The sequence below is a fragment of the Temnothorax americanus genome, unplaced genomic scaffold (assembly GCF_048541705.1).
Source record: "Temnothorax americanus isolate GAGA-0224 unplaced genomic scaffold, ASM4854170v1 Scaffold47, whole genome shotgun sequence".
NCBI classification, from domain to species: Eukaryota; Metazoa; Arthropoda; class Insecta; order Hymenoptera; family Formicidae; genus Temnothorax; species Temnothorax americanus.
Genome location: NW_027509624.1, coordinates 1,111,820 through 1,137,574, shown reverse-complemented (window position 1 = coordinate 1,137,574; position 25,755 = coordinate 1,111,820). Strand labels below are relative to the sequence as shown.

Sequence of the window (25,755 nt, the reverse complement as noted above, 5' to 3'; positions counted from 1 at the left end):
AATCTTAGACTTCCGCAAAAATAAAATTAGATCTTGAAAGTGCTTCGCTAAATTACTGAAATTTTTTACACCTTAAGTTTCCTCTCGCCGGAATATAACGCCGCTTGGCATACTGTAATCTTCCTTGGCATACCAAACGCGATCATCTCGTAAGATTGCACATCTTCCACGGACCGTAACACGCGATACGAACGCAAATATGAAAATAGCCTTCAGAGGATTAATATTCTCTCGTTATATAGCTATCGATCTTTTAACCAATTCAATATAATCAAACGTACAATAATTCCATACTTCTAATCTCATTTTTCATTTATAGTGGCGTGACTCCAGGAAGAAAGTCTTTATCTACTTTTTATCTCGATACATTGATCTTTTCGTACGTTATCAATATTATCTAGCACGTTTCAACTTTCGTTAAAAATCAATATTATAAAGCTATATAATTCAATTATAATATCAGTCGCAACCGTTACGATAATAAGATCGCCAATGATGTTATGCTGGCGGGAGAAACGCCAACAGCAGGTATTAATCGTTCAATCTCCGGCTTTCAGAGATCTAATCCTCCGAAGGATTATGTCACCGAATGAGAGTGCGACGGTTGAGCGGTAGAAAATTCTCCAAGTCATGACCAGAATCACGATAAATTTCTCGAATTAATGTTGACTGAAAAATTCATTCTATCTCACCATGCAGGTCCTTTGTTGGTTGCACCTTTCGCATTTCTGTACGAGAAAAGGGATCTGTGAGATGCGCCGCGTGCGCGTCCGTGCGGAAGAATCCACCCTCGTATTCTCTTTCTCTCTCCTCCCTCCTTCCTCTCTCTCTCTCTCTCTCTCTTTCTCTCGTGTGTGTTTTATTGCAAATTGAGGTTAAAGTCTCTGGCACAGAGCCAGGCATTTCACCTAGGCCGTTGCATTCCGGCAGATACACACGAGCGTTATATGCTCGCTTATGTGTCTCGTGCGTACGCGCGCGAGAGCATCTCGATCATATATATGCGAAGAGAAGAGCTCTTACGTGCTGCCTGCAGGCTCTAAAGTACGATTCTCTCATGTACATACATGATACACACACATGCCTGAATAGAGAAAGTCTCTTGAATACGAAATATTTCTCTTTCCTTGACTAGAATGCCACTTGTCTTTGAATTGCAAGCAATTTAAAATAAAAAGCTCTCTAAACTTGCGATAAAACGACGTAATTATATATAAAATAAAAAAAATTGCAAAATTTAATTGTTTATATAAATTGAAGTGGATTGTACAATTTCAGAATTAAATAAAAAGAGAATTTAATTATCAAAATATACCTACATATATTTTAAATAGTAATGTTAAATACTAGAAGATTGCAACAAACGATCTCTGTCAAAATTTTTCTAAAAATTCCTTTGACAAAAAAAAACTAAATAGTTTAAAAAGCAGGATTATAGATAATTTCATGAAACACATAAAAAAAGTAACAAAAAAGAAATAAAAAAAGTTGTGAAATTGTGACATTGCAGTTTGCGTTAATCACACTATTCTTGCGCGATGTAAAGGCAAGCGAAGTGTAATCGTACTTTCAAGCAAAAATTCAATATAAGTATCGAGAGAGAGCGTATAATCCGCGAAGTAATAAAAAATAATCCGGTATACTGGATCGCGTCGCATCAGTCAATTCTATTTTTACACTCGCGAGTCTCGCACACGAGATATAAATAATAAAAAAGAGAGAGAAAGAAACGACTGTGTGCAACGTTGAAGGCGACGACGATGGATGATATTCCATAATGTCATTAACGTACGTCAAGATAATAGCATCTTCGTCGATGGATATAGGTGGACGCATTACGTGCGGACACAGCATCCTTTTCCGGCACATGCTAATCTAATTAATGGTTGCACGGAAACCCCGCGTGGTGTGTGTACGCGAATGCGAGCAGCGGCGTATTTATTACGGTTCTGAGTCCTCGAGATTCGCTCTCAGTCTCTCTCTTGTTTTTCTCTTTTTTTTTACAAAACTTTTAAAATACCAATTTTCGATAATGTTATTTTGCATATTCAATTAAATTAAAAAAAAAAAATAAAAAAAAATATGTGCACATTATATTGAACTATTTAATATTAACCGCCATAATAATTCAAATTTTTCATGAGCAAATTCATTTTTTATCGATGCCCGGAAGCAAAACTGAGCAATATAAGTGTAAATATTTGTAACTCTCTCTCTACCTTTACGGTACAATAGTAATTTAAATTGAATATTACGATGAGCAAACAATTTTCTCTCTCTCTCTCTCTCTCTCTCTCTCTCTCTCTCTCTCTCTCTCTCTCTCTCTCTCTCTCTCTCTCTCCTACATATATTTTTCTCCCATCAGATATTATATTTGAAATTTTTCTGAAAAGTCTATATCCCGTTTTATTATAATTTAATATGGTAGAAAAATTAATTTAATAACAGTAACAGTAAAATATTCGACTTTTACATTTCTCTATAAATTAGAACATAAACATCCTAAAATTGATCAGGAGACAGACACACATATGCAAAAACATAGATAACGAGGTCTCCTCTTAACTAATGTAACAAGTATCGCAAGATATGAATAAAACCGGATTATCTTGGCGCTTTCGATGTCAACAACGAGCCAGTCAGGAGGCAAATTCCTTTTCAACTAAGAAAATTATGCACGAAAACTGGAACGTTGTGATTAGACGTAGTTATGAATCAATGTTATGCATATGGATAATCATTATTTCCGGATAGAATTTATTGATAAAATGATAATCTTAGCGGCAGGTGAACAGAATTTATAAACGTTTCACATTTTACTTTGAAAACTTATCAATTTATTTTTTTACCCTTTGTAGGATTTATAAACTCTCTTGATCGCTACGAAGTCATTAGCTCTCTTTTACACTCTCTATAATCTTCTTGAGATGCACGTTTTTTTTTCTCTAATCCGAATCATCCTCGTTCCATCCCATTCACCCGCGTGCTCTTCGATACCGTTCTACCGTTCTACCAGCTTATTAATCCACATTCTTCGGCGCTCTCATTTTCCGTCGTTATAACGAAGCGTGCCGCGTGTTCCACGAATCACCGGGATGCGTCGTTATCCTTTATGGCCAGCATTACAGCAGGTATCACGGGGAGGCGGGCAGGAAACGACGACGTTACGCCAATGGCACGCACACGCGTGCACGCACCTACTATACCCGAGCATAATCGTATCTCGACGCTGCACGCGTGTAACCCATTACATGTATCACGTTACACTCCACACGCATATACATATACACATACACCCATCATCAAGCGGACGAATGCACTGGGCGTCGCGATAAAACCCAATCGACCAGAAAGACCAGGCCAGCTTGCTTGTTCACTGATTTTTACTGCCTTCCTATCGCGACCAACCGGTTCGGGGGAATACCGGTCGTTCCTTTCTACCTACGAACCGATCCACACGTGCAGGTGACCCCTTTAAGTCGGTACGACTTCGTCCATTTTTCGTCCGTGGAAATTGCCGCGAATCGTAGGTATACGTGACGCTTGCCAAGTTGAATTAAATTTAATTAATACCTCGAAAAATATTTCTTACAAGATAAGCTCTTTAAGACCGACCAAATGCTCTTGACAATTCTAAACAATACATCTGATGTAGATTGCAGTTGCACATACTCTTATTACAGATTAGAAGAAAACTTTACTTATTTAAATAAAATTTAGATGTTAAAGGTGTGAAGAATGACACGCAGTTGCAATTTTTGAAGCGGATGATCTCGGACGAAATTTTCCTCGACTAAAGCGAAAATTGATCTCTCAATCCCTTTACCGCTCGCGACGACTCACGCGAATGCTATTAAATTTCGAGGTATCTATAACAAAGTTTTCGCTGACTCATACACAGCCCCCAGTTACGGATAATGCCGAAAAACCATTTCAGTGCTAAAGGGATTAAACAAGCTCATATATCGGATGTCGCGGACGTTATTCGCCGCCGCGCCGTAGCTCCGAGGGAAGGAAGTTTAGAGCTCGCGGGGAATGCAGGAGAGAGGGCTCGGTGTCTGTCCTCGAAGCCGCATTATACGATCGCAAGTAAATTCGCGTAACTCCCGCCGCCGTCGTCGCCGTCGCCGTCGCCGTCGTTTGTGCACTGCAACCCTTATTAAGCGACAAAAGCCGCCGCCGTCGTGGACGTGCCGCGCGTTTTATCTATGCGCACGCCCGACTCGCATGCAAGTCAAGTATCCGGAGGAATATTGACAGACAGCGGACCACACTTTCTCGCCTCGCCTCGTCGTGGCTGCACGCACAATTCACGTCGACATCGTCATTTTTCTTCTACGAGAAAACGCAGAGTGCTCGTTACTAAAGCGCGAGAATTTATTATCGACCGTTATACGCAGTGATGTGTATATGTACCTCGTTAACGCGGAGTTTTAATCACCTCTCGCTGAGTCGCGCGGATGCAAAGATTATGACGGTAAAGGGGGATTATTAAAATTTCAGGTGATCAATTTTAAAAAGCTTGGAGGAGTGGACAGCCGGTGGATATTGTACGTTAACATCCGTGAAAAACTTATCTATGGACTAAAGAGCTAATTTGACTACAAATTGTTTTACGACTTAATGACAAGTTCCTCGACGAAATTAAAAAAGAGTTAATCTTTCCTTACTGATAACTTCGTAAAAAAAAAAAAAAAACTATCACATGTGTGTTTTATTCTATCAATGAAAAATTAAAGTTCAATTAAGGTGTTCCGTGTAATTGAATAACAACTAATGGCTTGACATTTCTGTTACGAAGGAAATAAAAAGAATTATAGTTAAAAAATTTAAGACTGAAAATTTTAATGTGTGTGAGAAAACTTTAAATAACTTGTGATTAAAAAATATATTATTCCACAAGTAACATTGACGTGCGCAATATTGGGAAAATGATCGCGTATTGAAGCCACGATTAATATTATATTTCCGAGATTATCGAAAACTGAGGAATCCTTTTTTAGTAAATTTAACCTGCCTGATAAAGCCCCTGTCCTTCGCCCCTTGATGCGATTTTCACGTTCGTGAATAATTTCCGGTGCTATTCGATGGAAATGCTGCCGCCGCTGAGGACCAGCACAGAGAAGGACGAGAGAAGCTGCGACGAGGGCAAAGCGGCTAATAAAATATGAGCGAGGGTTGCTATTCGAATCCGCGTAGCTCACGTTGACGATCGAGAGATCCGTCGAAGCTCCACGTTTGAGGGATAATCGCGTGCGGTGACCCGAAATAAACGCGGATTTCTGAATCATTTAGCACTCCACCTGTAATATTAAAACGTTCGTGGTATATTGCCGGTAATACGAAAAAAGGCAGAGAGAAAGGCGAGGCGCATACGCGCGGACGCGTCCCGCGCGATGAACTAAGATTTGCGCTCCAAGCGAGGACCATTCATAATTTCTGCCCGCCATGCAAGATGAACGGACGAGCGAGACGTTGGCGTGTCTCGTTAAAAGCGACATTAGTATCCGCGTCGAGAAATTGAAGGCTCAGTTTAAATATCTTTCAAACGCTTGCTGCCAATTACCTCAATATCTCTGCGCAATTTATAACAGTGACAGTAACCAAGAAAGATCAATAACAAGAGCTAATAAAAAATAAATATCAAATATCTTTATGGTTTTATAGTTTTTCTTATATCTTTGCAAAGGTTGATTTCTCAAGGCCGATTTTTTCTTAAGAATTTTCGAATCTGTCAGTAAAGCAACGTCTCCTTTTTTTCTAATGCTTATAATACGCATTCCTTGATAGAGATCGAAAATGTATACGAGCCCTTGACAACCCTCTCGACAGTCCACGCGGACGGGCGGCGTCCGTGGATACTCGTATCTCGCCGCAGAGCTCTTTTCGCTCTTCCTCCCTCGCATTCCTCTCTCGTCTCCACGCGTCGCGAAGTTCCGCCGGGAATAAATCCAGCCCGGTCCGGCGTGTGTATGTGTGCACGCATTCATGCATAGTGTGCATGTGCGTTCCTCTCCTCCCTCCTCCCGTTCGCGAAGTCGCGCCGGCACGACGGGTCTCTATGCGCGCGGCCGGCGCGTATACGTGCACGCGCGAAACACACGCGTAAACGCGGGACGCGAGCGCATAAATCTATACATACACGTACGTGGCGCGGCGCATACCTGACGGTACATAAGCGTGTCTCCGTGTTTCCGCGTACATAGGGCGCGTGTTTCTGTGTGTAAGTGTGGCGTGTGTACAACGCTGTCGGAGCGGCAGATATTCGCCGATCGATCGCACCGGGTTATCTGACTGCCAACGAGAATTCATTTTCCCTACCATCACTCTCTCTCTCTCTCTCTCTCTCTCTCTCTCTCTCTCTCTCTCTCTCTCTCTCTCTCTCTCTCTCTCTCTCTCTCTCTCTCTCTGTCTATCTCTTTCTCCCTTCCGGTCTTCTCTCGCCCTACCTACTCACCCCTGCTATGCTTTCTCTCTTTCCATCCCTCGCGCTCGCTCGCTCTATCGCTATCCGTTCTCCCTTACCCTCCGTCCATTGCGACTCCCTTTTTCCCCTCTTTTCCTCCCCTGTTATCCCCCCTCCCTGACGCATCATAATAGATCTTCGCCCGCGTACTTCTCCCGCGCCCCTTTTTTCATTGTATATCCTTTGTTTCTTCACTCTCTTTCTCTTTCTCTCTTCCTCTTTACCTCCTCCTTCCGTTGTCCGTGACAATTCTCTCGTGTGCTCGTTAATCACATTACGCGTGTATACATCCGCGCGCAACTAAACGGAAAAGACGACGGCGCGGCGGCGAGAGGAAAAAGGGCGAAAAACGATGTTCGAGAAGTTTGGCGGGAGGAAGCGGGTGATAGGTGGGAAACTCGCTTTATTTCGTTTCTTTTCGCGACAACATTGTTGTCCGTTATCACCAAAACGGTTTCCTTATTGGAGACTCAAGTAAAGATAACTTAAATTCGCGGGGGCAAACTATTCGCGGAATGTCCGCGCTGCTTCGGCGCGGAACTATTTTCGAAATAATCTCAACAACGCTCGCGTGTGCGCTAATAATGCATCTCGCGGGAATATTTTGTCAGCTACAAAAAACTGGTGGGAGGTTAAAATAACCGATGTCTGTCAAATAGAAAATAAAAAATGCATAAAAGTATATTCAAGTGTAAAGTGATGTTTTGAATACGTCTTATATTGTTAGGCTTGTGTGCTTATACATGTATAGGTTTTCTGGAAATTATGACAAGTTTTAAAAGATACCTTGACGCTCTGTATACGCACGCGACGTATTATAAACGCTTGTAAAATGTTTAAGTACGCCGCGGTTACGAAATCACTTTAGCTTTATTTCGCGTCGCAAATTTTATTTTTATCTATCGCTCGACACTCCAATTATCGCCGCCGTGTGTTTATGTTATCGGCGCTCATTTATCGCGGTAACGTTAAAGAAAAAGTTCGATTGTTTATCGCTGTGCGATATCTACGAATGTACCTGTTATCGTCGGCGACAATGAAAATCTAGGTAAACGCGGGCAAAATATCGGAAGCCGCAAAATTTACGTTTAAAAATACTCTCGATATCAACAACAGCGGAACGGAAAGAACAGTGAATCATGATGGAAAGTGCTCGTCGCGTAACGGCGCGGTGGATCGGAATATCGGTCGTCTCGATAAGTACTTTTATACGATGCGATCGACATCTCTTTTTTGCCGAGTACTTCGCAATGCAATAATTTTAGAATTGCCTCGGCTTTAAAAGCTGCGGCTGCTAACGGAGTGCTTTTTATCCTTCGGAATAACTCTCGATAGTAAAACCTGATAGCGAAACTATCTCGCCACCGATCGCTGAATTGAGAATAGCGCTCGATTGTCTTATTCGTGGAAAGTTTTTGCCGCGGACAGTCGCTTTCGGAAAGAAATTAAATTCGAAGTAAACGCTTGCGATTCTCTGAAGCGACTTGAAATATAAGTGAGTTTTAAGGTGATTGTGTGGTAGAAGAATAACTTTCAATGGACAAAACATTTCAGTTCATATGTAATTCGGAACAACCGTTTGCTGGAAACGCGAGAGATTTGACGTGTCGCAATTTCAACTATGCTAACAATTAATGGAAGTAAGTTTTTCTCGGGATAAGTTAAACTTTATCGATTACAGCCATTCCAGCGGAGTGCCGGCCGAGATGTTTTCACGTAATTAGTTTGGCGAACGTCCGATCACGATTCGCAAATACCGAAGTGCATTCGGGCAAATCGATATGCTGGCCGAGTTGCCCGACCGCGAGATATGCGTCCTTTCTTGGAATCGCTATCGCTTTGAATCATTGATTGAACTTTATCATGCAGACAGCTCGCTTTAAGTCACAAATAAATCAATGATCCCACTGTTCGCCCTCCGCTAAATTCCACTAAATTTCATACCACAGTGAACTTCCGCTCTCTCATGTTTGCCCCAAGATAAGTATAAAACTTGAATAAATAGACCTCTAAATGTTAGAGTAACGACATAAATCTCCCAATATTCACTCAAAAAAAGATAATAACAAACGCAGTGTTAGGGTCAAATTAATTATACTAGTTGAAAACAAGTTTGTAACAAGTTATAAAGGATATAAGAAATCAATATTTCTTGATAGTCAAAGTTTTACTATTTGACAGATATTTCATATCCGAAAACGAAAGATAATATATAATAGAACTAGCGCAACCACCACCCAGTGACAATTTCTTGGTTTGACGTTAGTCAAGTCTTGCATTTCCTCTCACAGTCTACTCTTAAATCGCCAAGTGAGTGGCATTAGTTGCTCCAGTTCTAATATGTCCGGGTTAATATCACTGTCATCCGGAGACGTAGAGAGAGAGCGCAAGATGCACAAAAGTCTCGAGGGCACATCTTAAGAGGAATGATCACCGGCAGTATAATCACATCATCGTGGAGCACTTACGTCGTCCGAGGTCGAGGACGTGGGACCAGTCCGGGCCGGTCGGTCACTGTGAGCGTTTATCCATGATGAGGCAGGGAGCGGGGCAGACCGGTGACTCGACTTTCACTGACTTGACACAGCACACAATCATACGACGGGTTCTCCGCGGGGCGACGAGATCATTAACAATCGCGCACGAGACGGGCGCGGCACAAAATTAAGCTGTACGTGTATATATACGTAATCGTCCTTGCATCCAGGATCCCCTTTAAAGGCTAGGTCGACGACGGTGAAGCCCTCTCCACTGGAAAAATCGTATCGATGTACGCGTGCGTTCCCCCCCCCCTGACGGCAGACGCGAATGACTTCCGGAAGATTCGTGGCATCGAAACGCGTTCGCTGTAACGTCTAGGAGTAAGTAGATAATCGGAGCGACGAGCTGAATCGGTAGAAGTAAATTGATTTATCCCGAGCTAAGCACAAGCGAAGGATAAGTATAAGATTCCCGAGGGGGGGAAAGTTGGATTCCGGAATCGTGACCTCGTTCAGGAGAAACGAGTCTCATTAAATCCCGGTAAATTTAGTAAACGCGAACTTTAACTGCTCCCTAAACAACAAGAACCCTTTCCCAGATGTGAAACATAGTTACTCGATAAGTTTGCGAATTGATTGAAGCAAATTTTACCCCAGCGTTTGGTGATTCAACATAATGAAAAAACATGCAGAAATACATCTTACTTTCGTTGACGAAATTAATCAACAAACGAGGTAAATTAAACGCGAAAAGCAATCGATCGAACGATAAATTATCGCTCAATATTTTTCCGAAATGTTGATAAAACATCAACCGATATCAAATATATGAGCTAACATCGACCGGAAGGTCGAAGGAAGCAAAATGTTCGCTTCAGATGACACTGCAGCTACGAATATTTCAACTGAAGAAAATGTCGTCAGCTTCCACTGACGTGTTAATTGAGACAGCGGTACAACATGGTATTGATTGAGAAACCGAGGAAACTCGCACTTCTCAATTATTAAAGCGAAGGGCACTAAACTCGAACCAACCCCTAACTAGTCTCCAAACACTAGAAACTAGATCCTTTCTCAGAACACGAAACACACAGCCGCGCCGTGCTGGTTGACAATCAGCATCGACTTGTCGTCACTGATCGCTCGGGACCCGCTGTGCGGAGTCCCCGCCCATGTATCTCGGGGGATAAACGAAGATGGTGTGCGAAGTTCCCTTCTTCAGCTGTCACTGAGCTACATCACGACGCATTATCGACCGGATATCGGATGCCACGAATCCGCCAGAATTCTCGCGGTCCGTCCGGCCAGCCGGTGTCGTCGCTCTCTCACAATCACCTCTCTCTCCCTCTCTTTTCCTCCCTCTCCCTTTCTCTCTCCCCCCTCCCTATCTCTGATATTCTCGCGATTTTCGATATAGCTCTCGTGATAGCACTATAAACCGCGCCGCTAATCTCCAGGGGTAGAAACGCGGGATAAAAAGCTGGCCCCGGCCGCGATGTATACCCTCGACGGCGACGCGCGCGGGCCGGTCAAGACCACAACAATAGGAGAACCACCTCGTCGGTTAGCGGAAAGGGAAGGGGGAAGGGGTAGGTGCGCGCGCGCGCGCGCATGTACGAGAGACAGCGGAGCGGGACGGGGGTGGGGAGGGAGGAGTGAAGGGGTATCGTCGGGCAGGCACCTTCACCCTCGAGACGACGGACGATAGGTCGACCAGGCGGTAGAGACAAAAGCGCGTTGCTGACGATCAAACGCGAACTGCGATACGCCCGGGCCGCAGTGCTGCCGTCTACTGGCACGAGCTTTGCGGAATCGCTTGGCCCCCTGCTCGCCCCGGCCCCCCAACACGCCCGTCACCCTGTGAGGTTCCCTCTCCTTCGGCGGCCCCGACGCCAGCTTCCACCACCCGACCCGACCGCCAGCTCGTCAACTGCATGCTCGCCGCCACCGCCGTCGGACTCTTCCCCGCTCTCCGCGCGAGTAGCGATGGAGGGTCGATCCCTCCGGGTCCCCCTTCCGTACCTCTCCCTCCGCGTCCCTAGACTACCCCTATTTTCCTCTCCTCGCTCGTTCGCACCATGCCCCGGCGCACGGTCGTCATCCCACGAGTGGAGCAACCGCCTTCGAAACCAGGAACGTCACGCGAGTGACGATAATGTTGCAAACTCGGCGAGCCACGGCGATGCATATACGCGATAAACTGTCGGGTACCCTCCTCCTTGCTCCTCTTCGCTCTGCACTTCCGATCTAACTTCTCGCCCGATCTGTCTCCCTCTCTCATACACGCTCTTTTTATCTACCGTGTCTATGTCTACCTGTCTCTTCTTCGCACACACGTGACTTTCGATTTTATACACAACCGGTGATACAAAATAAAAGTTTATTTGCATTTCTTCAATTCTCTGTCTTCAGTTTTACATTCACTAGATGCTACATATCCGTTCTTCTTATCTAATTTCTCGTTTTGTATTCCCTTATCTATTACTCATCTTTCTTCTCATTACACGTGTTATTCTAAAGATTTAGATTTCTTATCGTTATTCTACCTATATTCTTATTAATTAGAATATTCATTCACGATATTTTAATTCGATATTGTTTCACTCGACCATGTAGTCTTTTCTCTCCTCCCTCTCCTCCTCTCTCTCTTTTTTTTTGTTATTTAGTATTCTCTTTGTTATAATAAACCGTACGGCACACTCAGCACGACTAATCGATGTATTCTGATAAGTTACTCTAATTTATCGTACATTAACACCGCGCAGCTCTGTCAGGCACGACACGGACAAACAGCGAATATATACGGATACGCAAATCAAGCTCCATAAAAATCCACTCGACTGGAGCTCGAAATGGCGAAACGAGTGCGCGGACGAGAAGAGAGAGAGAGAGAAGGGCGGCGTGAAGGGAAGGCCCTTTCACGAACGAGAAGTTGCGTTCGAGCGATCGCGGAATCGTAATTAATTGAATTACGCGGTCGTGGCGTGGAATTCGTTGCACGTCGCTCTGGAGGACGCCGTCGCTACTCCGAGAAGCTATTACGCGCTTGCACGAGCGCTCATTTTATTGAAATTTTCAATGATATAAATTGCAGAGAAGCGCTTCTTTAACGGGAGAAAAACGGTTTCCCCTACCCGAAGGTGCGCAGCATGGGCGATCGAAACATTCGGCCAAGAAAATTAGATGCGAAACCGGCACGTGCCTGGAACATGTCGTGAGCACTTTCGGGATTTTCCTAGACTCTTTTTTCATACTTTTATGTGTATTGAGCGTTATTTAATCTTATTACATATATCACTCATCAACGCTGTGGATCTAGATATAAAACAGATATTTGATATATATTTGATGGAAAAAGAGCAGATATTTTTCGTGATAAAAAAACTCCGACCACAATATCGATAATAAAGTTATCGGATTATTTAATTACAAACTCACGTAAATATTATCACGTTATTTACATACGCATTTATTCATCAACGTTTAAACTTATCGAAATTATACTAAGGCTCTTGATGAGACTGCACTTCATATATATGTACTTAAACTACAGTTGAGCGTTATCCGAAACTAGTAGGACAGATATATTACATCGCTTCAAATCGACCTCGCGTATTATAGCATGAGTTCGTGCCAAATTATGCTATCGTGCCAACAGGTGACGTACAGATAGTGGTTTTGAATTACACTCTGGTGACATTCGTTATATTGCCTATATAATAACCACGCAGTAAATCACGATTTATAACAAAGTAAGAGAGATTTTTTAACCCGTTGGATGTGTAGATGCGATAAGCGTGCGCATACACATAATATACTACACGTACAGCCGAAAAATTGTATTTATCGCATTAATATTTTATGATATTCGTGGCAATCCATTAAAATAATGATAATAAAATAAAATCAAACGTGATAACACTAAGTTTCCTCGCACAAGAGACAAATGCCATCCTTTTGCTCTCCGATGTAGGTCAGGATCGGGTTTCGCGATATAGCGCATCATCCGCATCATATTGAGGCAATGAGAACTTACACTCCGAGCTCCTTTAGTGCACGACTCGGTAAAGCGGAGCGAATATCGATTTCAAGCAGCGTGGCATTCGGCCATTCGAGCATGCCGAGCGAAAAACTTGGCAATTTTACGGCGCGTTTCTTAATGCGATGCGCCGCCGCGTTCTCCATTCCCCTTGCACAATGATTATTGCGGGCACGGTTCCGATTTATTCGACCGCGAGACGCGCGGCCGACGAATCTCTAAAACCCGCCATGAAGAGTCGAGCCGACGTTACGTGCATTCAAAGTGGCTACCGGATTATCGGCTTCCGATCGCGGTCCTTTTACATCCCGCGTATAACGCGAGATCGCGCGAAGTTTTGAACATTCGAGCGACATACGACGTCGTATAAACCTCGCTTCATATTTCTTGCGACTGCAATTTATTTAAACATAACGGGATCCGGCCGCGCAATTTGGCCGAAATTTGGAAATATATTTTTTTTTTATGTTTGAATGATAAAATTTTTCTGCCACGAAAAATTTTACGCGGAATACGCGGTATGCGAGCAGAGATCGTTAAATTTTTTCACTATTGTTTTCCTCGTGTCTCTTAATTTACTCGTGGAATTTTTTAATTAAAAAAAAAAGGTCCAATTTAATTTAGTAATAATTGATGGCCTGTTTGATAAACAATCTAAACGACAAGAACTACGTGACATACAGTAATATATACCACTTAACGTCGAATAATGAAAAGGACGATATGTACATTTATTTAAGATAAACCCGAGGCAGATCTTTGAAGGATAAAGAAGCATTTTCCTGCTATCGGCAGGCAATCTGCACGACGTACATTTACTAATTTCTGCGCCGTGTGTACGTGAACAGAAGCCAGGATTCTAGGCGGAAGCCCATTGTGAATCGGCGAACCATGAACGAAATGGCTACCTTTACGCTTAGTCGAGTATGGCTACGCGGAATTTATCGGTAATCAATATTGAACGAGAACGGGGAAGAAGAGGGTAGAGAGAAAGCTAAAGGAAAAAAAATAGAGAAAGAACGTGTGGACGTGTGTGAGAGAAGAGCTTTATGGGTCCGCGTCCCGCGTGTCTCGTTGTTTCTGCAACTTTAACTTTCTTGCTTGCCGAGACCTCCAGGATTCTAGATGAAAGCGTCTGCAAGTTCTCGAATGATAACTCGCTGAGAATTTGGATATAATAACATTCTATAATTACTTGCTGCTCAATATGCAGAGTGACAAACGCGACGTCATCCGTCAATATGCGCGAAATGATTCACGAAAATGGAAACCTGGGACACTGACCCTTTGGGGGGAAATTATATGGCATGCTATATATCTCTATAGTTATCACACTAATGGATGTTAATCAAATAGTCATTTCTATAATAAATTTATATTGACACATTGAGAGCTTATGTATAGATTAGTAGATATATTTAAAACAATTTGACACATATATAAAAAACAAGCGATTAAATGTCATCGCCAAATTCATCCAAATGAACAATATATTATCTATTTAAATAACATTCAGTGAAGAGAGATACTCTAAAATACTTCATTTCAAATTTAATTCAAACTGACGTAATTTTATTTAAATATTTAATTAATTGCAGTGCTCCAAAATAATATAGAAAAATACGAATGGAACAACCTATATTATTCATTTCTACATTACATTCCCTGTACCTATGTAAATTTTATAGAAATCGTATTGTTTCATCATATAGTATTCCCATTATGTATCATCTTCCCTAATTAAATGCAATAAAACCATTGTTATTTAATTTCCTACGATAAGAATACAATTGTCTCTCTTTCTCTCTCGTTGCACATTTATAAAAAAATTTCTCAGATAGACCATTTGATCGTTTTTTGCCATCATAAAAGCGACCATTATGTTCCTCCGACAATTTTTTGCCGAAATCAGCGTAACCAGATTCTTAACCATCGACATTTCGTTCTCGACGACTGATCTCTCTCTTCAAACGCCACGACTCCCGACGTCGATCAAGGTGGGAAGCCAATATACAAAGTCGCAACACAACACGCAGGGCCGGGCAGCTGCCGCGGCTTTATTTATGCGGCTTACGAGGTATCGATCCGCAGAGCGGAGAGAACGCGCGCGGCGCGCCGCCCGTTCGCGGGAGTAGTTCGGCCAGCCGGGAACTTTGTTGTTCGGCAACTGAAAGTTTCGCGGGGAAACTCCCGCACAAACAGGTGGAACGGGCGACGAAGGCCTTCTGGCACCAGCCGACGCGCAACATCCTACGTGTGCATGGCTGGTGAGAACTCGAGGGTGCGTGTATAGGTGTGTGTGTGTGTGTGTATTCACGCGCAGCCAGCTTCCACAAAAGTCTTCTTCAGAACGGAGGATAAACGTGCGCATGTACACACACTCATACATACATGGGTGCACATGTACATAGAACACAGTGAGAGCAAATAGGCGCCAATACAATGCAGAATGTGGATACGCGTGCGTGCCACATTCCTGTTCGCGTGTCAACAATATCGCGGGTGGAGTGACACAAACAGCCCCCTCCTTTCCCAGCAGTATTCAAGGAGACGCCACCAGGGTCAATCCCTTCCACGTGGGAAGAAGCCGAGAAATAAATGATCTTGTCGCGCGCTTCGCGGGGAAAATTCGATCAGTGAAAATTCTTATCGGCGGAAATGAGTCAATCGCAGATGGACCGAATATCTAAAGCCAGATTGATAACTGAATGACTTTTTGCGTCGAAGAAACGAAATGTATATATATTTACGTCGAAATACTTAGAAACCGAGCTCTAAAGTTTCGTCTAAAAATGCGTTTGAAGCCGCGGCCAATGATTCCATGAAAATGTAAACTGTTTAGTCTACTTAACGCAATAATCTCTTGACTGACCTTTAACTCGAATAGCTTAAAAATTTGCGGGAAAACAAGATCCTGACATTTACCACATGTCTTGTCAGCCACGGATAAAAACCTAAATCGATTAAAAATAAAGTTATTTTGCCATGATTTTACGTGTCGATTTTAACACAATCTTAACGGGTTCCTTCCTCCCCCCCTTCCGAGTTCTCCGTGCAATTAAACTTCCACGAAAATTTTTTACCGTAGTTGGATTACCTTATATTACGGACGCTTAGCGGAAGTTACGTGGCACGTTTGTAGGACACGGCGCGTGAGACCCACTTTTCGCCCGACAATTATTAACGGTGTAATTAACGTTCGCGTGAGCGACAGCTCGTTCACGCCCGTCTCCGATCGTCGATAATGCGCGTATCAGCACGACCAGACGCATCCCGATCGATGATATCTGACGAATTCATCTACCCGCCGCGCTGAGGTTTTAACGCTTTATGCCGGGATTAATGCTCGACGCTTAGCGATTTAACCCCGAACTTGCCGTTTTATCTCACGAGATATACCCAACTTGTAAAATTCCGTAATTATGTTTACACATCTCTCTCTCTCTCTCTCCCTGTTTTCTCATTACTATATCAAGTTTAAAAGATGAAAAGAGATGTTCGAGAAAAACTTTACCTCATTTTCCTAAATCTTCAAAAAAGATGCATTTTTTTCTTAATTGCGTAACTATTTTTTGTCATTGCACTATTTTTTAAATTAATGTTGAGAGAAACGGATATACCTTATTAATTTTAGAGGTAAAATTCAAGTCAAGAAATTAATGAGAAGCGATGCTCGGCATGTTCACGGAATTAGAGAGCGCGCCAACTCAATTTCTCGCGAGACCGAATATCAATTCATTGTCTATATCCTTGTTGCGACGTCAAGATGTAAACAGAATGACGAGCGAAAGAGGGAAGACGGGGCAGACTGTCTGGAATTCACTTCGCACGGCAAACTGGAGTAAGACTGAGGACGACGAGCAGGCAAGGCAATCCGGGGGGACCGTGGCCGACTCCCATACCCCGTTCTACGTTGATGGGGAGAAAAAGGGGTAGCAAGGAGCAGACCGCGACACGAAGCCGCTAGATACATACTTCGTGGAATTTCCGCAGGTTTGGCACGGAATTAACCAATTTGCAAGGTGATGTTTTGTGTTAGCCCGGCCGGGTAGGTAGGTAGGTAGGTAGGTAGGTAGAGTAGACAGGTAGGGGTGTGTTTTGCGCCAACCATCCGGCGTTGCTCACCTCCAGCCCCCCCGCCCTTCGCGCCGCTACCACCCCAACGGCGCCGGTGGATGGTCCCCACCCGCGTGACCTGCCCGAGAATCAATACAGCTACCGACCGCCGCCCCAACCCCCATCCGACCATCCAGCCAGCCAGCCACCCCCTGCCCCACCTACTTTCCACGTTACGCACCCCCTTATACCATTCTCGAGTGCCGATTCCCATTCTGGGTTCGCAGCACTGAGCCACGCCGTTCCCCTTTCTGCCACATTCACCCTATCCATCCCCCCCCGAATCCACCGTTGTTTCTCTTTCCATCACTCTCACCCTCACAACTACCGACTCACCATCGCACCCCGCTCCCCTCGTGCCATTACCCTTCCTGTTTCTCCTTTCTAGCTTCTTCGTCCTTCTCCTCGCCCGCTCGCGTGTCCTTCGTTCGTTATCCCTCCCTGACCCCCCCCCCCTCTGTCCCCGCGCAACATGCCGCAAAGTTTAGTCGTTTCCCTTGGGCTGGCGTGCAGACTCGGCCAACCACCCCTATTGGCCAAACGATTCTCTAAAGCGGCCGGGGCTGGGAAGGGATAAAAAGAAGATGAGACGGCGGGAACGAGAAGGGCGAATAGATACAGAAAAAGAGAGAAAGCTTATGAGTCGATCATACTAGGTGAACTTGAGGGAATTCGAGAGAGAGATTGGCGACCAGCCAACTGTTTCGAATCGGAGCGGAGTACTTGCCCGACATTTACTAGTCCGACTAAATCGAATCACTCTGCAAGTAGTATCAGGATAGTGGCGCAGTTACAACGGTATCCCTAGACTTTAATTCGGAATTCAACGTGATCCGCAATCGCAATTTTGATGTTCATTTAATATATATCTATTATTTCTTTATTATAAACTAATTTGAAGATAAAGAGAGTTGAAAACTTCTTGTCACAATGAATATATGTACATACTTAATGTGCATTGTCGCAATTATTTATGTAATTATTGTTTTTAAGATTGTCCTGCAAAAAATATATATTCCCTTGTTATTTTTACTGTTATTTTATTCACTTGTTTTATAAAATATTATAGTTAACAAATAAAAGGAAAGGAAAAGGAGTTCTGTTGCAACATCTCTGAAAATAGTTGTCGTGAAGGTTGGATTTGAAGAGGGCGGGATTTCTGGAGAGCGCGTAACTTTCGCCCACTCGTGAAACTTGTTTCGAGATCTTAACCGCTTTTGCGAGAGAGTCCAAGAGTACGACGAGGAGTATCGTTTATACGAAAGTTGTAGGCGCCACGAGAACACTGTTGCGCACTTTGCGGCACAGGAACAGTTCAGTAATTGAACGCCTCGATCTGAGTATTCATCCTTCGCGGAAAATGTCCACGAGTTTAATGAGAAATGAGGGAAATAACGGTCAAAAAGAAATTACGGGGAGAAGGATCCTCTTCCCTCGGCGATGTTGACGCGGTTTTATTCCACTGCGGTAGTAATCGAGGTCACGACTTGAGCTCCAAGTACGACTGAAGCCAGCAAAGAAAGGAACAAAAGTGGTCCAGTAGGATGACGAATTGTTATCATTCGTGAAAATAGGGACCTTGTAATTTATGCACAGAAGCAAACAAATTTAAACCTTATTCAACCGCGGAATTTTAAATCAAGATTCAATTATAAAAATATTTAATTCTGAATATTAAATAATTGAGATGTATAATAACCTTAAAGTTATTTCTCTTAAAAAAAATTACTCTGATATCATCAAAAAATCATTAAAATTAAATTTGAAGGTCCTAAGACCCTAAATATACAACGCGAGATATTCAGTCATGATCTACTACTTCGCTATTAAATCGATCATATGTCACGAATTTCTCTGCTGAGCGGAGTTTAAAAGTATTATAAACAAATTTTGAGAGCCTGAGAAAGCAAGGAAAGCAAAGTCACGATGACTGATATCTTAAGGACGATCGAGTGTCTTCGTCGGCACGACCTCGTCTCGTAAGCTCTTCTAATGATCGGTCTTCGCGAAACTCCCGGGTGCGAGAGTTCCATTACGAGCCAGTAGTCGCAAGGTTTAATCCCTTTCCGCGAGTTTTCGAACTCGTATAAGCCAGTCACGAACTTTCCGACGACGCTGCGTCGCTCGCGGACCGAAGTGCTCGGCATGACTCACGAATCCCACCACGAGCGAGACGAAAGTTTGTATGCAGCTTACGATGTTCCTGTACGCATCGTGAAAATATACGAACGCCGCGGGCGTTTCCTCGATTTTAATTCACAAGTTAGTATACAAGCGCTACGCTCATAGAGATTATCTCCTCTCAACGGTTACATCACAAAAATAATGTTTAATTAACCAACATAACACTGTAAATTCCATAAATTTGGATATACTCATAAATTAATATAAAAATATAAACTTTTTAAATATGTATAAAATAGATCATGATCGTAAATCAACGATGTTGAAAATGATTACTTAGCGTTCGATGATTTATTATTCAAACTCAATACCATCAATCTCCGATAATTGACTGCAACGCCGGGTAAACACGCTGTTATTAAAATCTCATTTTCGAGAACGGTTAAGATTGCGCAAACCTCGATCGTGCCGCGAATCGTATATGCGAGTTTTATGCGTGAGAGAAAAAGAGAGCGGCTACCCTTAATGTTCAGATAATGCGCGACCTTTAACGCTTCGGTGCTGACTGAGAGCCTGTAAAAATACGATTTAACGCGGCGAATCATTCTGAGGCCTCGCAAGAGACGTGAGAGATCTAATCGTCAGAGTTGCGACGGTAATTTTCCTGCGACAACGAGCAGAATAATTCGCGCAAAACTCACGCGGACGTATTGCAGAGTCTGTGGACCCAGGCGATGGTTGGGAAATGGTGGAAAATTAGAAACGGTAATCAGGGAGCTGTGCCACCGTACTACCCCGCCGGAGGCTTGGCGGCCGCTTTAAAAGGACTAACCACCTCGCTTTGACAACCCCGAACTTTTGATCGCTTAACGTGCAATTCTCTTTCGGAGTTTCGGCGCCCGATTCTCCGCGCGAGTTTGCCGAGCCGCCTTTCATGGGAACGAGTTATTCCTACTTCCAGATTTCTTCGTGCCTCGAGGAAACTTTGGGGAAACTTTCCGAATTCGCTCCCTTCGATCTTACAAATGCTCTTTAATGCGAGAGGGGCTTTTCGTGGCCCCTTCTTACCCTCCCCTCCCCTTCTTCCCTTCTCGCCTTGTCTCCAGAGGCATTCATAAATCATTCTCTTTCGTCGCGAAATCCATCTCCGCCCCGCGATTATCCTCCTTGCAACGAGAGCAAGGTGGAAACCAGCCAAGGAATTATACTTTCTTTCGTAACCTTTGTCGGATGGAATGTACCAAGCCACGTCGATGAGTCGCGCTTCGCTAAGTTCTGAGATGAATGAGCATATCCGACACGAAATCTAATCGAGTCCGCTTAGGGAAGGAAGGGTACAAGGTGTTCGAGGATTATCAAACATTCTTCATATTCTACTACGACGCGCAAATTCGATTTCACTTTTTATCATTGGTCTTTCTTTGCGAGTCTCTTGCGAGCCAAATAAATAGATAAAATAACGTAAAGATAAAATTAACACAACATATACTGAGGGTTTCATTAAGTTATAAAAATGTATCATATTTTTAACATATTACGTATAATAATCGTGTATTACTGTACTTAATTCGTTATCGATATATGCTAAGATATTGAACTAGAAATTAATAAAACGGAAACGAATTAGATGTTATAATCGCCGTAATGATTACCGTGACACATTACAGTGGAACTTCGCGAGATTCGATTTGATGGACGTCTGATGTATGTATTTAGGTAAAAGTATCTTTCTTGAAATATACTACGCGAAGAGTGAATCGATACAAATATGACATTCAAGTAGCGTCGGTTATTTTTGCATGAGATCGTAACGATGTATTTCAGAATGTACGAGCACCCCACGTCGGAATCGGAAAAAGACGACGCCTGCGGCGCTTAATTGTATCTCCGAGACAGTTAATAACGATTTTTCATGTCAACGCAGCACGCGATTCCAGGCAGAATATGCAATTACGATCGCCGTTATTCTCGTCGCGTCCCTGTCGTCGTATGTAGCAGAGGTATAGCAGATCTAACCGTCGCGCGTCGAGGCGATAAATCGCGAGATTTATGTCGACAAATTTGACAACATAAACCATGGAATAGCACTCACCGGTCCCGGAGAACAATGCCGAATCGGCGTCTGATTTGCATTTATGAAAAGAGCAAAATACTCGCTGTCCGTATTAATTAACTCTCTGTGGCGAGAGAGCCGTTATTTGTGGAGAATAATAAATCGCGGCGTCCGATATAGTATCCGCGAAATATCATCGAAGGATCGCGGAAGAGTAAGGCTGATTGAAATCTTAATCAATGAAATGAGAATAGAGATTCAAAAACAAATCTAGTTTCGATCGTGGATGTATATCGTGGCACTCTGTATCACCACCGCGACCTGATATTCGGTTCTATCACCGTCTAGTTCGACCATCGCCGTTATCTAGAATTGGAGGTGCACGTCTCTCCCGAGAAATTCATGGCGCGGGCACGCAAGCACGACAACTATGCCCTCGATTGCCGCCTAGACGGAAAATCGAGCGATGGGAGAGAGAGAAGAGACAAAGAGAGGAGAGAGAGAGAAAAAGAGACAAAGAGAGTGAGAGAGAAAGAGGGGGAGGGACAGAGGAATAGGAAGGTGGGGCATTCGCGTACACGACGACGAACGGAAGTCGGCCGCTAAGGTAGCAACGGACTCTATTCCGGGCTTCCCGATTCCTGAAAGCCCGAGGGTGCTGCAAGCTCGACTCTATTGATTTCCTGCGTTAAAGGGAAACGCTCGGTATACGCGTAGGCATCACTTTGTACATCGAAAATCCAGACGCGAGACCTAGCAACAGTTTCCTCGATACTTTCCATTGTATTTTGATGTATTCATCTGTATTTTATATAAGTTACTAAAAGGAGAGAAACTACTTATAAAATTTTAATATTAAAATTAATTAATTACTAATTACTAATTAATTAATTACTAATGCATGGTACTCTCTTCAGAAAATTTGTTCTTAGAATAAAAACATTTCCATAAGGAGATATAATACGAAATCATCGTAAAGATACGTTCGATGCTTTTTAAACATATTTTTATGTAATAAAGTTTGATAAACAGAAATTTGTGAGTCTCAAAGTGCTTCCAAACAGTTTTCTTCCATATTTATAAGTCAATTATACACCAATTATACAGCTAATTGTGAAATGTATAAGACACCGCAAATCTTCAATTATTATACTTTATGATAGAAAGATCAGGGCAATTGTTATCTTGGCGCCTGATATATAACATCGACGTAATGTCACTGAGTTTCGTTTAAGATATCTGCGCAATCGATAATCGATGTCCTATTTTCCGTACCGCCGCTTATCTATAAGCTCAGGTAACGCAATAACCGCGCTGATAACGGCTCCGAGACAACGATAACGGTACTCTCGCGAGCATACATCCCACCAATATCGATAAATTAAACGTGTGAAAATTTAATAAAAACGTCTGATGGTTGAATGTATCGCGTTTCTAAATCACGATCTAAATCGAGGCAAATCTTTTATCTCGCCAATTGAATCTTCGTGTATACAAGAAATCTGGCAACCGCGACGAGAGTAAGTGATCTCAGAATGCGCCTGTCTCGAGCATTCACACGTCAATATACGTTGCGAAAGCATACAACGACACGATTACCGACGCGGCGGTTTCCTTCGGAACGGCACATCGACTCGATTCCAATTACGGTTTACTTACCATGTGACGGCCGCAAGCGCTATCGTCACGCGCGAGGAAGATGTTTGCCTCCGCGGGAAATTATCGCGCCTTAATTCGTGACTCTTGGTCGCGCGATTTATTTCGCCGATAAATGCCTTACAAAACATGGTCTACTAATTACCGCGGCGTTGCGTTGCAGAAATTTAGATTAGCGCCAGCTCAGCGGCGCCGCGATAAATAACGGACGTCGTAAAGTGCATATGCGTTAGCGCAAACATCTCTTCGTTTTCCTCTTTTTTGAAGCGTTTAGACCAATGCGCCAATCTAAACTACTCTCGCCACTATTAAAAAGCACGTTCTAGAGAATGAAATTGAAAAGAAAAATTTGAAAGGTTTTGAAACTCGAGTAAATGCGTTTTACTTATTGAAGTAAATTATTGTGTGTGTGACATTATTACGCGAGGGATTTTTCTCTTTTCTTTACCGTTACCGGTGTATAAAAAAAATTTATAGACGATTTTAAATTAAACTTTTTCTAAAGTAAGTTAAGTAAATTTGTATGAATTCATAAAATATTGTACATCATCAAATGTGCGGAAACACAAAGTGCCGCCATATAATAATAATTTTATATAAATAACGTGAAAAATAGGTTGCCCAGGAAACATGGGTTAAGTCAACTTCATTATGATGACTTAAATACATTATGTACATGAGGTATTATATGCGAAATATAAAGGCTCGTCCATACACCTAACTGTTTACGATACTTGCTACGATCGTTAACTATGCAGAACGTTTAATAATAGAACGAAATTGGATTTCACTCACCACAACAAGCGCGTGCGTCAGAGCAGTCGATGACCTCGACCTCCTTGGTGTCATGCCGACGACCTCGCCCCTCATGATGCTCTCGACGACTGCATAAGAAAAAAGCGAAAACACATTCTCACTACGTTTCACGATTCCACTTATCCCGCTTATCCGACGATATTACTTACAAATATTATATATATTGATACAATTTGGAAAAATATAAAGATATATCAGTATTTGCGTAGCGATAATTTCATATTAGACAATATTGAATAGCATCTGAAGAGATATTATAAATAATATTTAATAAACTATTTAATACGTTTTTTTAGTTTTTTAAATAGCATTTTTTAAAAACAGTAATGTTACATCACTGCTCTCATGCAAAACTTTATTAGAAATTTTTCGATATAAATTTAATTGCTGGCGCTATTAATTAAACATATACGTTTTATCTCGTGCTAATGTTCCTCACCTCCGTCGCCAATCAGCCGCATTTGTACTAATGTGGGATCCTCGTTATGATCTTCGAGGACCGTGTCATCGGTGACAGTCAAATCCTGAAAAGATAATTAAGAAATAATCAGGTCATTAAAAAAAGCAGTATTAAAACTTCTAAATATAATCCCGGGTAGATTTATAAAACTCTTTTAATATTAATTTTCCCGTTAATGCGATAAATACGCAATCTCAAGCAAACCACTATTCTATTATCTGTACACTCTTCTCTTCCTTTCTTCCTTTGCGTTCATATTCTTCGCCATTAACTCGTCGGATCGTCATAAATAGCTGCTATAATGATAGTGATACAGGTCGAGATGCTCAATTATTTCCCAGGTTCATCGATCTCGAGTCTTTACGGACGATTTCATTCGCAGTTGAAAAATTTATTGCATAATGGATGTTAATCGATTTCGATTCTTCTGAGAAATTTCGTGACTCGCCGCGGAGCGTTTATCTGCCAATTCGCGGGTCAGAGATCGGCCGATCGATGGTCTGGCATCTCGTTAAGAACCGTCACGATCAACGCCTCTACTTGTCAATACGCTTAACTGATCAGCGGCGAGACAGAGTCGTCCGCTGGTAGCGAGACTGCACGCGAGCTGATTGCACGCGATGCAGTATGTGTATAGATTTCTGTCGATACAATTTCCGGTGCAATTCAGTTTTTATCGCCTCTCTTATTGACAATATCGACACTTCAACCATCGTTAAAAATAGAAATTTTCTTAAGTTCGTGCAAAATTCAGACTCTGCTATGTGAAAGATCCGACTGAGACTTCAACGTTGACAAGATACGACTATAATATGATTGATAATAATTAAAAGAGATATGTCTCTTTATTTTAATTTATTTAAAGTTAAAGCATCGACACGGGGTAAAAACATTTACTCGATACATGCATAAGGATGAAATAAATCTCGTGATTTCATATTAATTAATTTTACAAAATGGAAAACAATGTCTCTCATACATTTTGATGTTATTCGTCATCGCCTCGTGATATTTCGTTGAAGTCTTTGAGAGAGAACGTTAGAACGAGGAATATTCGAATAAACTTCAACAGGCAATCGATTCGATTCCACCGGTACTTTCGAGAAATATTCGAGACAGACATATATACGAAGGGAATAAAGAGACAGAAAAGAAAAAGCGCGCTAGCGACAAAAGCTCCCTCAGACAACCCAACCGATATTTTATGTTTCTTCGCCTTTCGATCTCCGCGCCTTTTCCGAAACGTTTTCTCGTCGCGGACTATTTCAGGGATTTAGTTTTCCAATAGGAATGCCGCGCCAGTGTCAGGATAAATTATCGGAAGCTTTCTCGCCGAGAGACAAGACGAGGAAGATTACTTTCGCAAAGACGCGAGTCTGTCGTTCGTTTCTCTACCTTAGGATGTTTAACGATGAAAAAAACGCTGGAAATATCGGTCGAAGAAAATTGGCTCGTTTAAGTTACTTTGAGATACGTTTTATACTTTCTATAGTGTTATGACAAATCAGGATACAGCTTCGTCGTATAATATATTTTAAAATACTA

The 25,755-nt window shown here is 42.5% G+C and overlaps 1 protein-coding gene across 4 annotated transcripts in view; it reads right to left on the bottom strand.

Annotated features, from left to right (window-relative positions):
* The window catches only part of Kdm3 (Lysine demethylase 3), a 286,147-nt gene that overhangs the window by 203,470 nt on the left and 56,922 nt on the right, over nt 1-25,755 (bottom strand). For all 4 annotated transcript variants that reach the window (XM_077417084.1, XM_077417086.1, XM_077417087.1 and 1 more), the window contains exons 5-6: nt 24,190-24,274; nt 23,730-23,818 (exon numbers count right to left, since the gene is read on the bottom strand). In XM_077417084.1, coding sequence (XP_077273210.1) covers nt 23,730-23,818; nt 24,190-24,274 — 174 coding nt within the window. The remainder of the gene's footprint in view (nt 1-23,729; nt 23,819-24,189; nt 24,275-25,755) is intronic.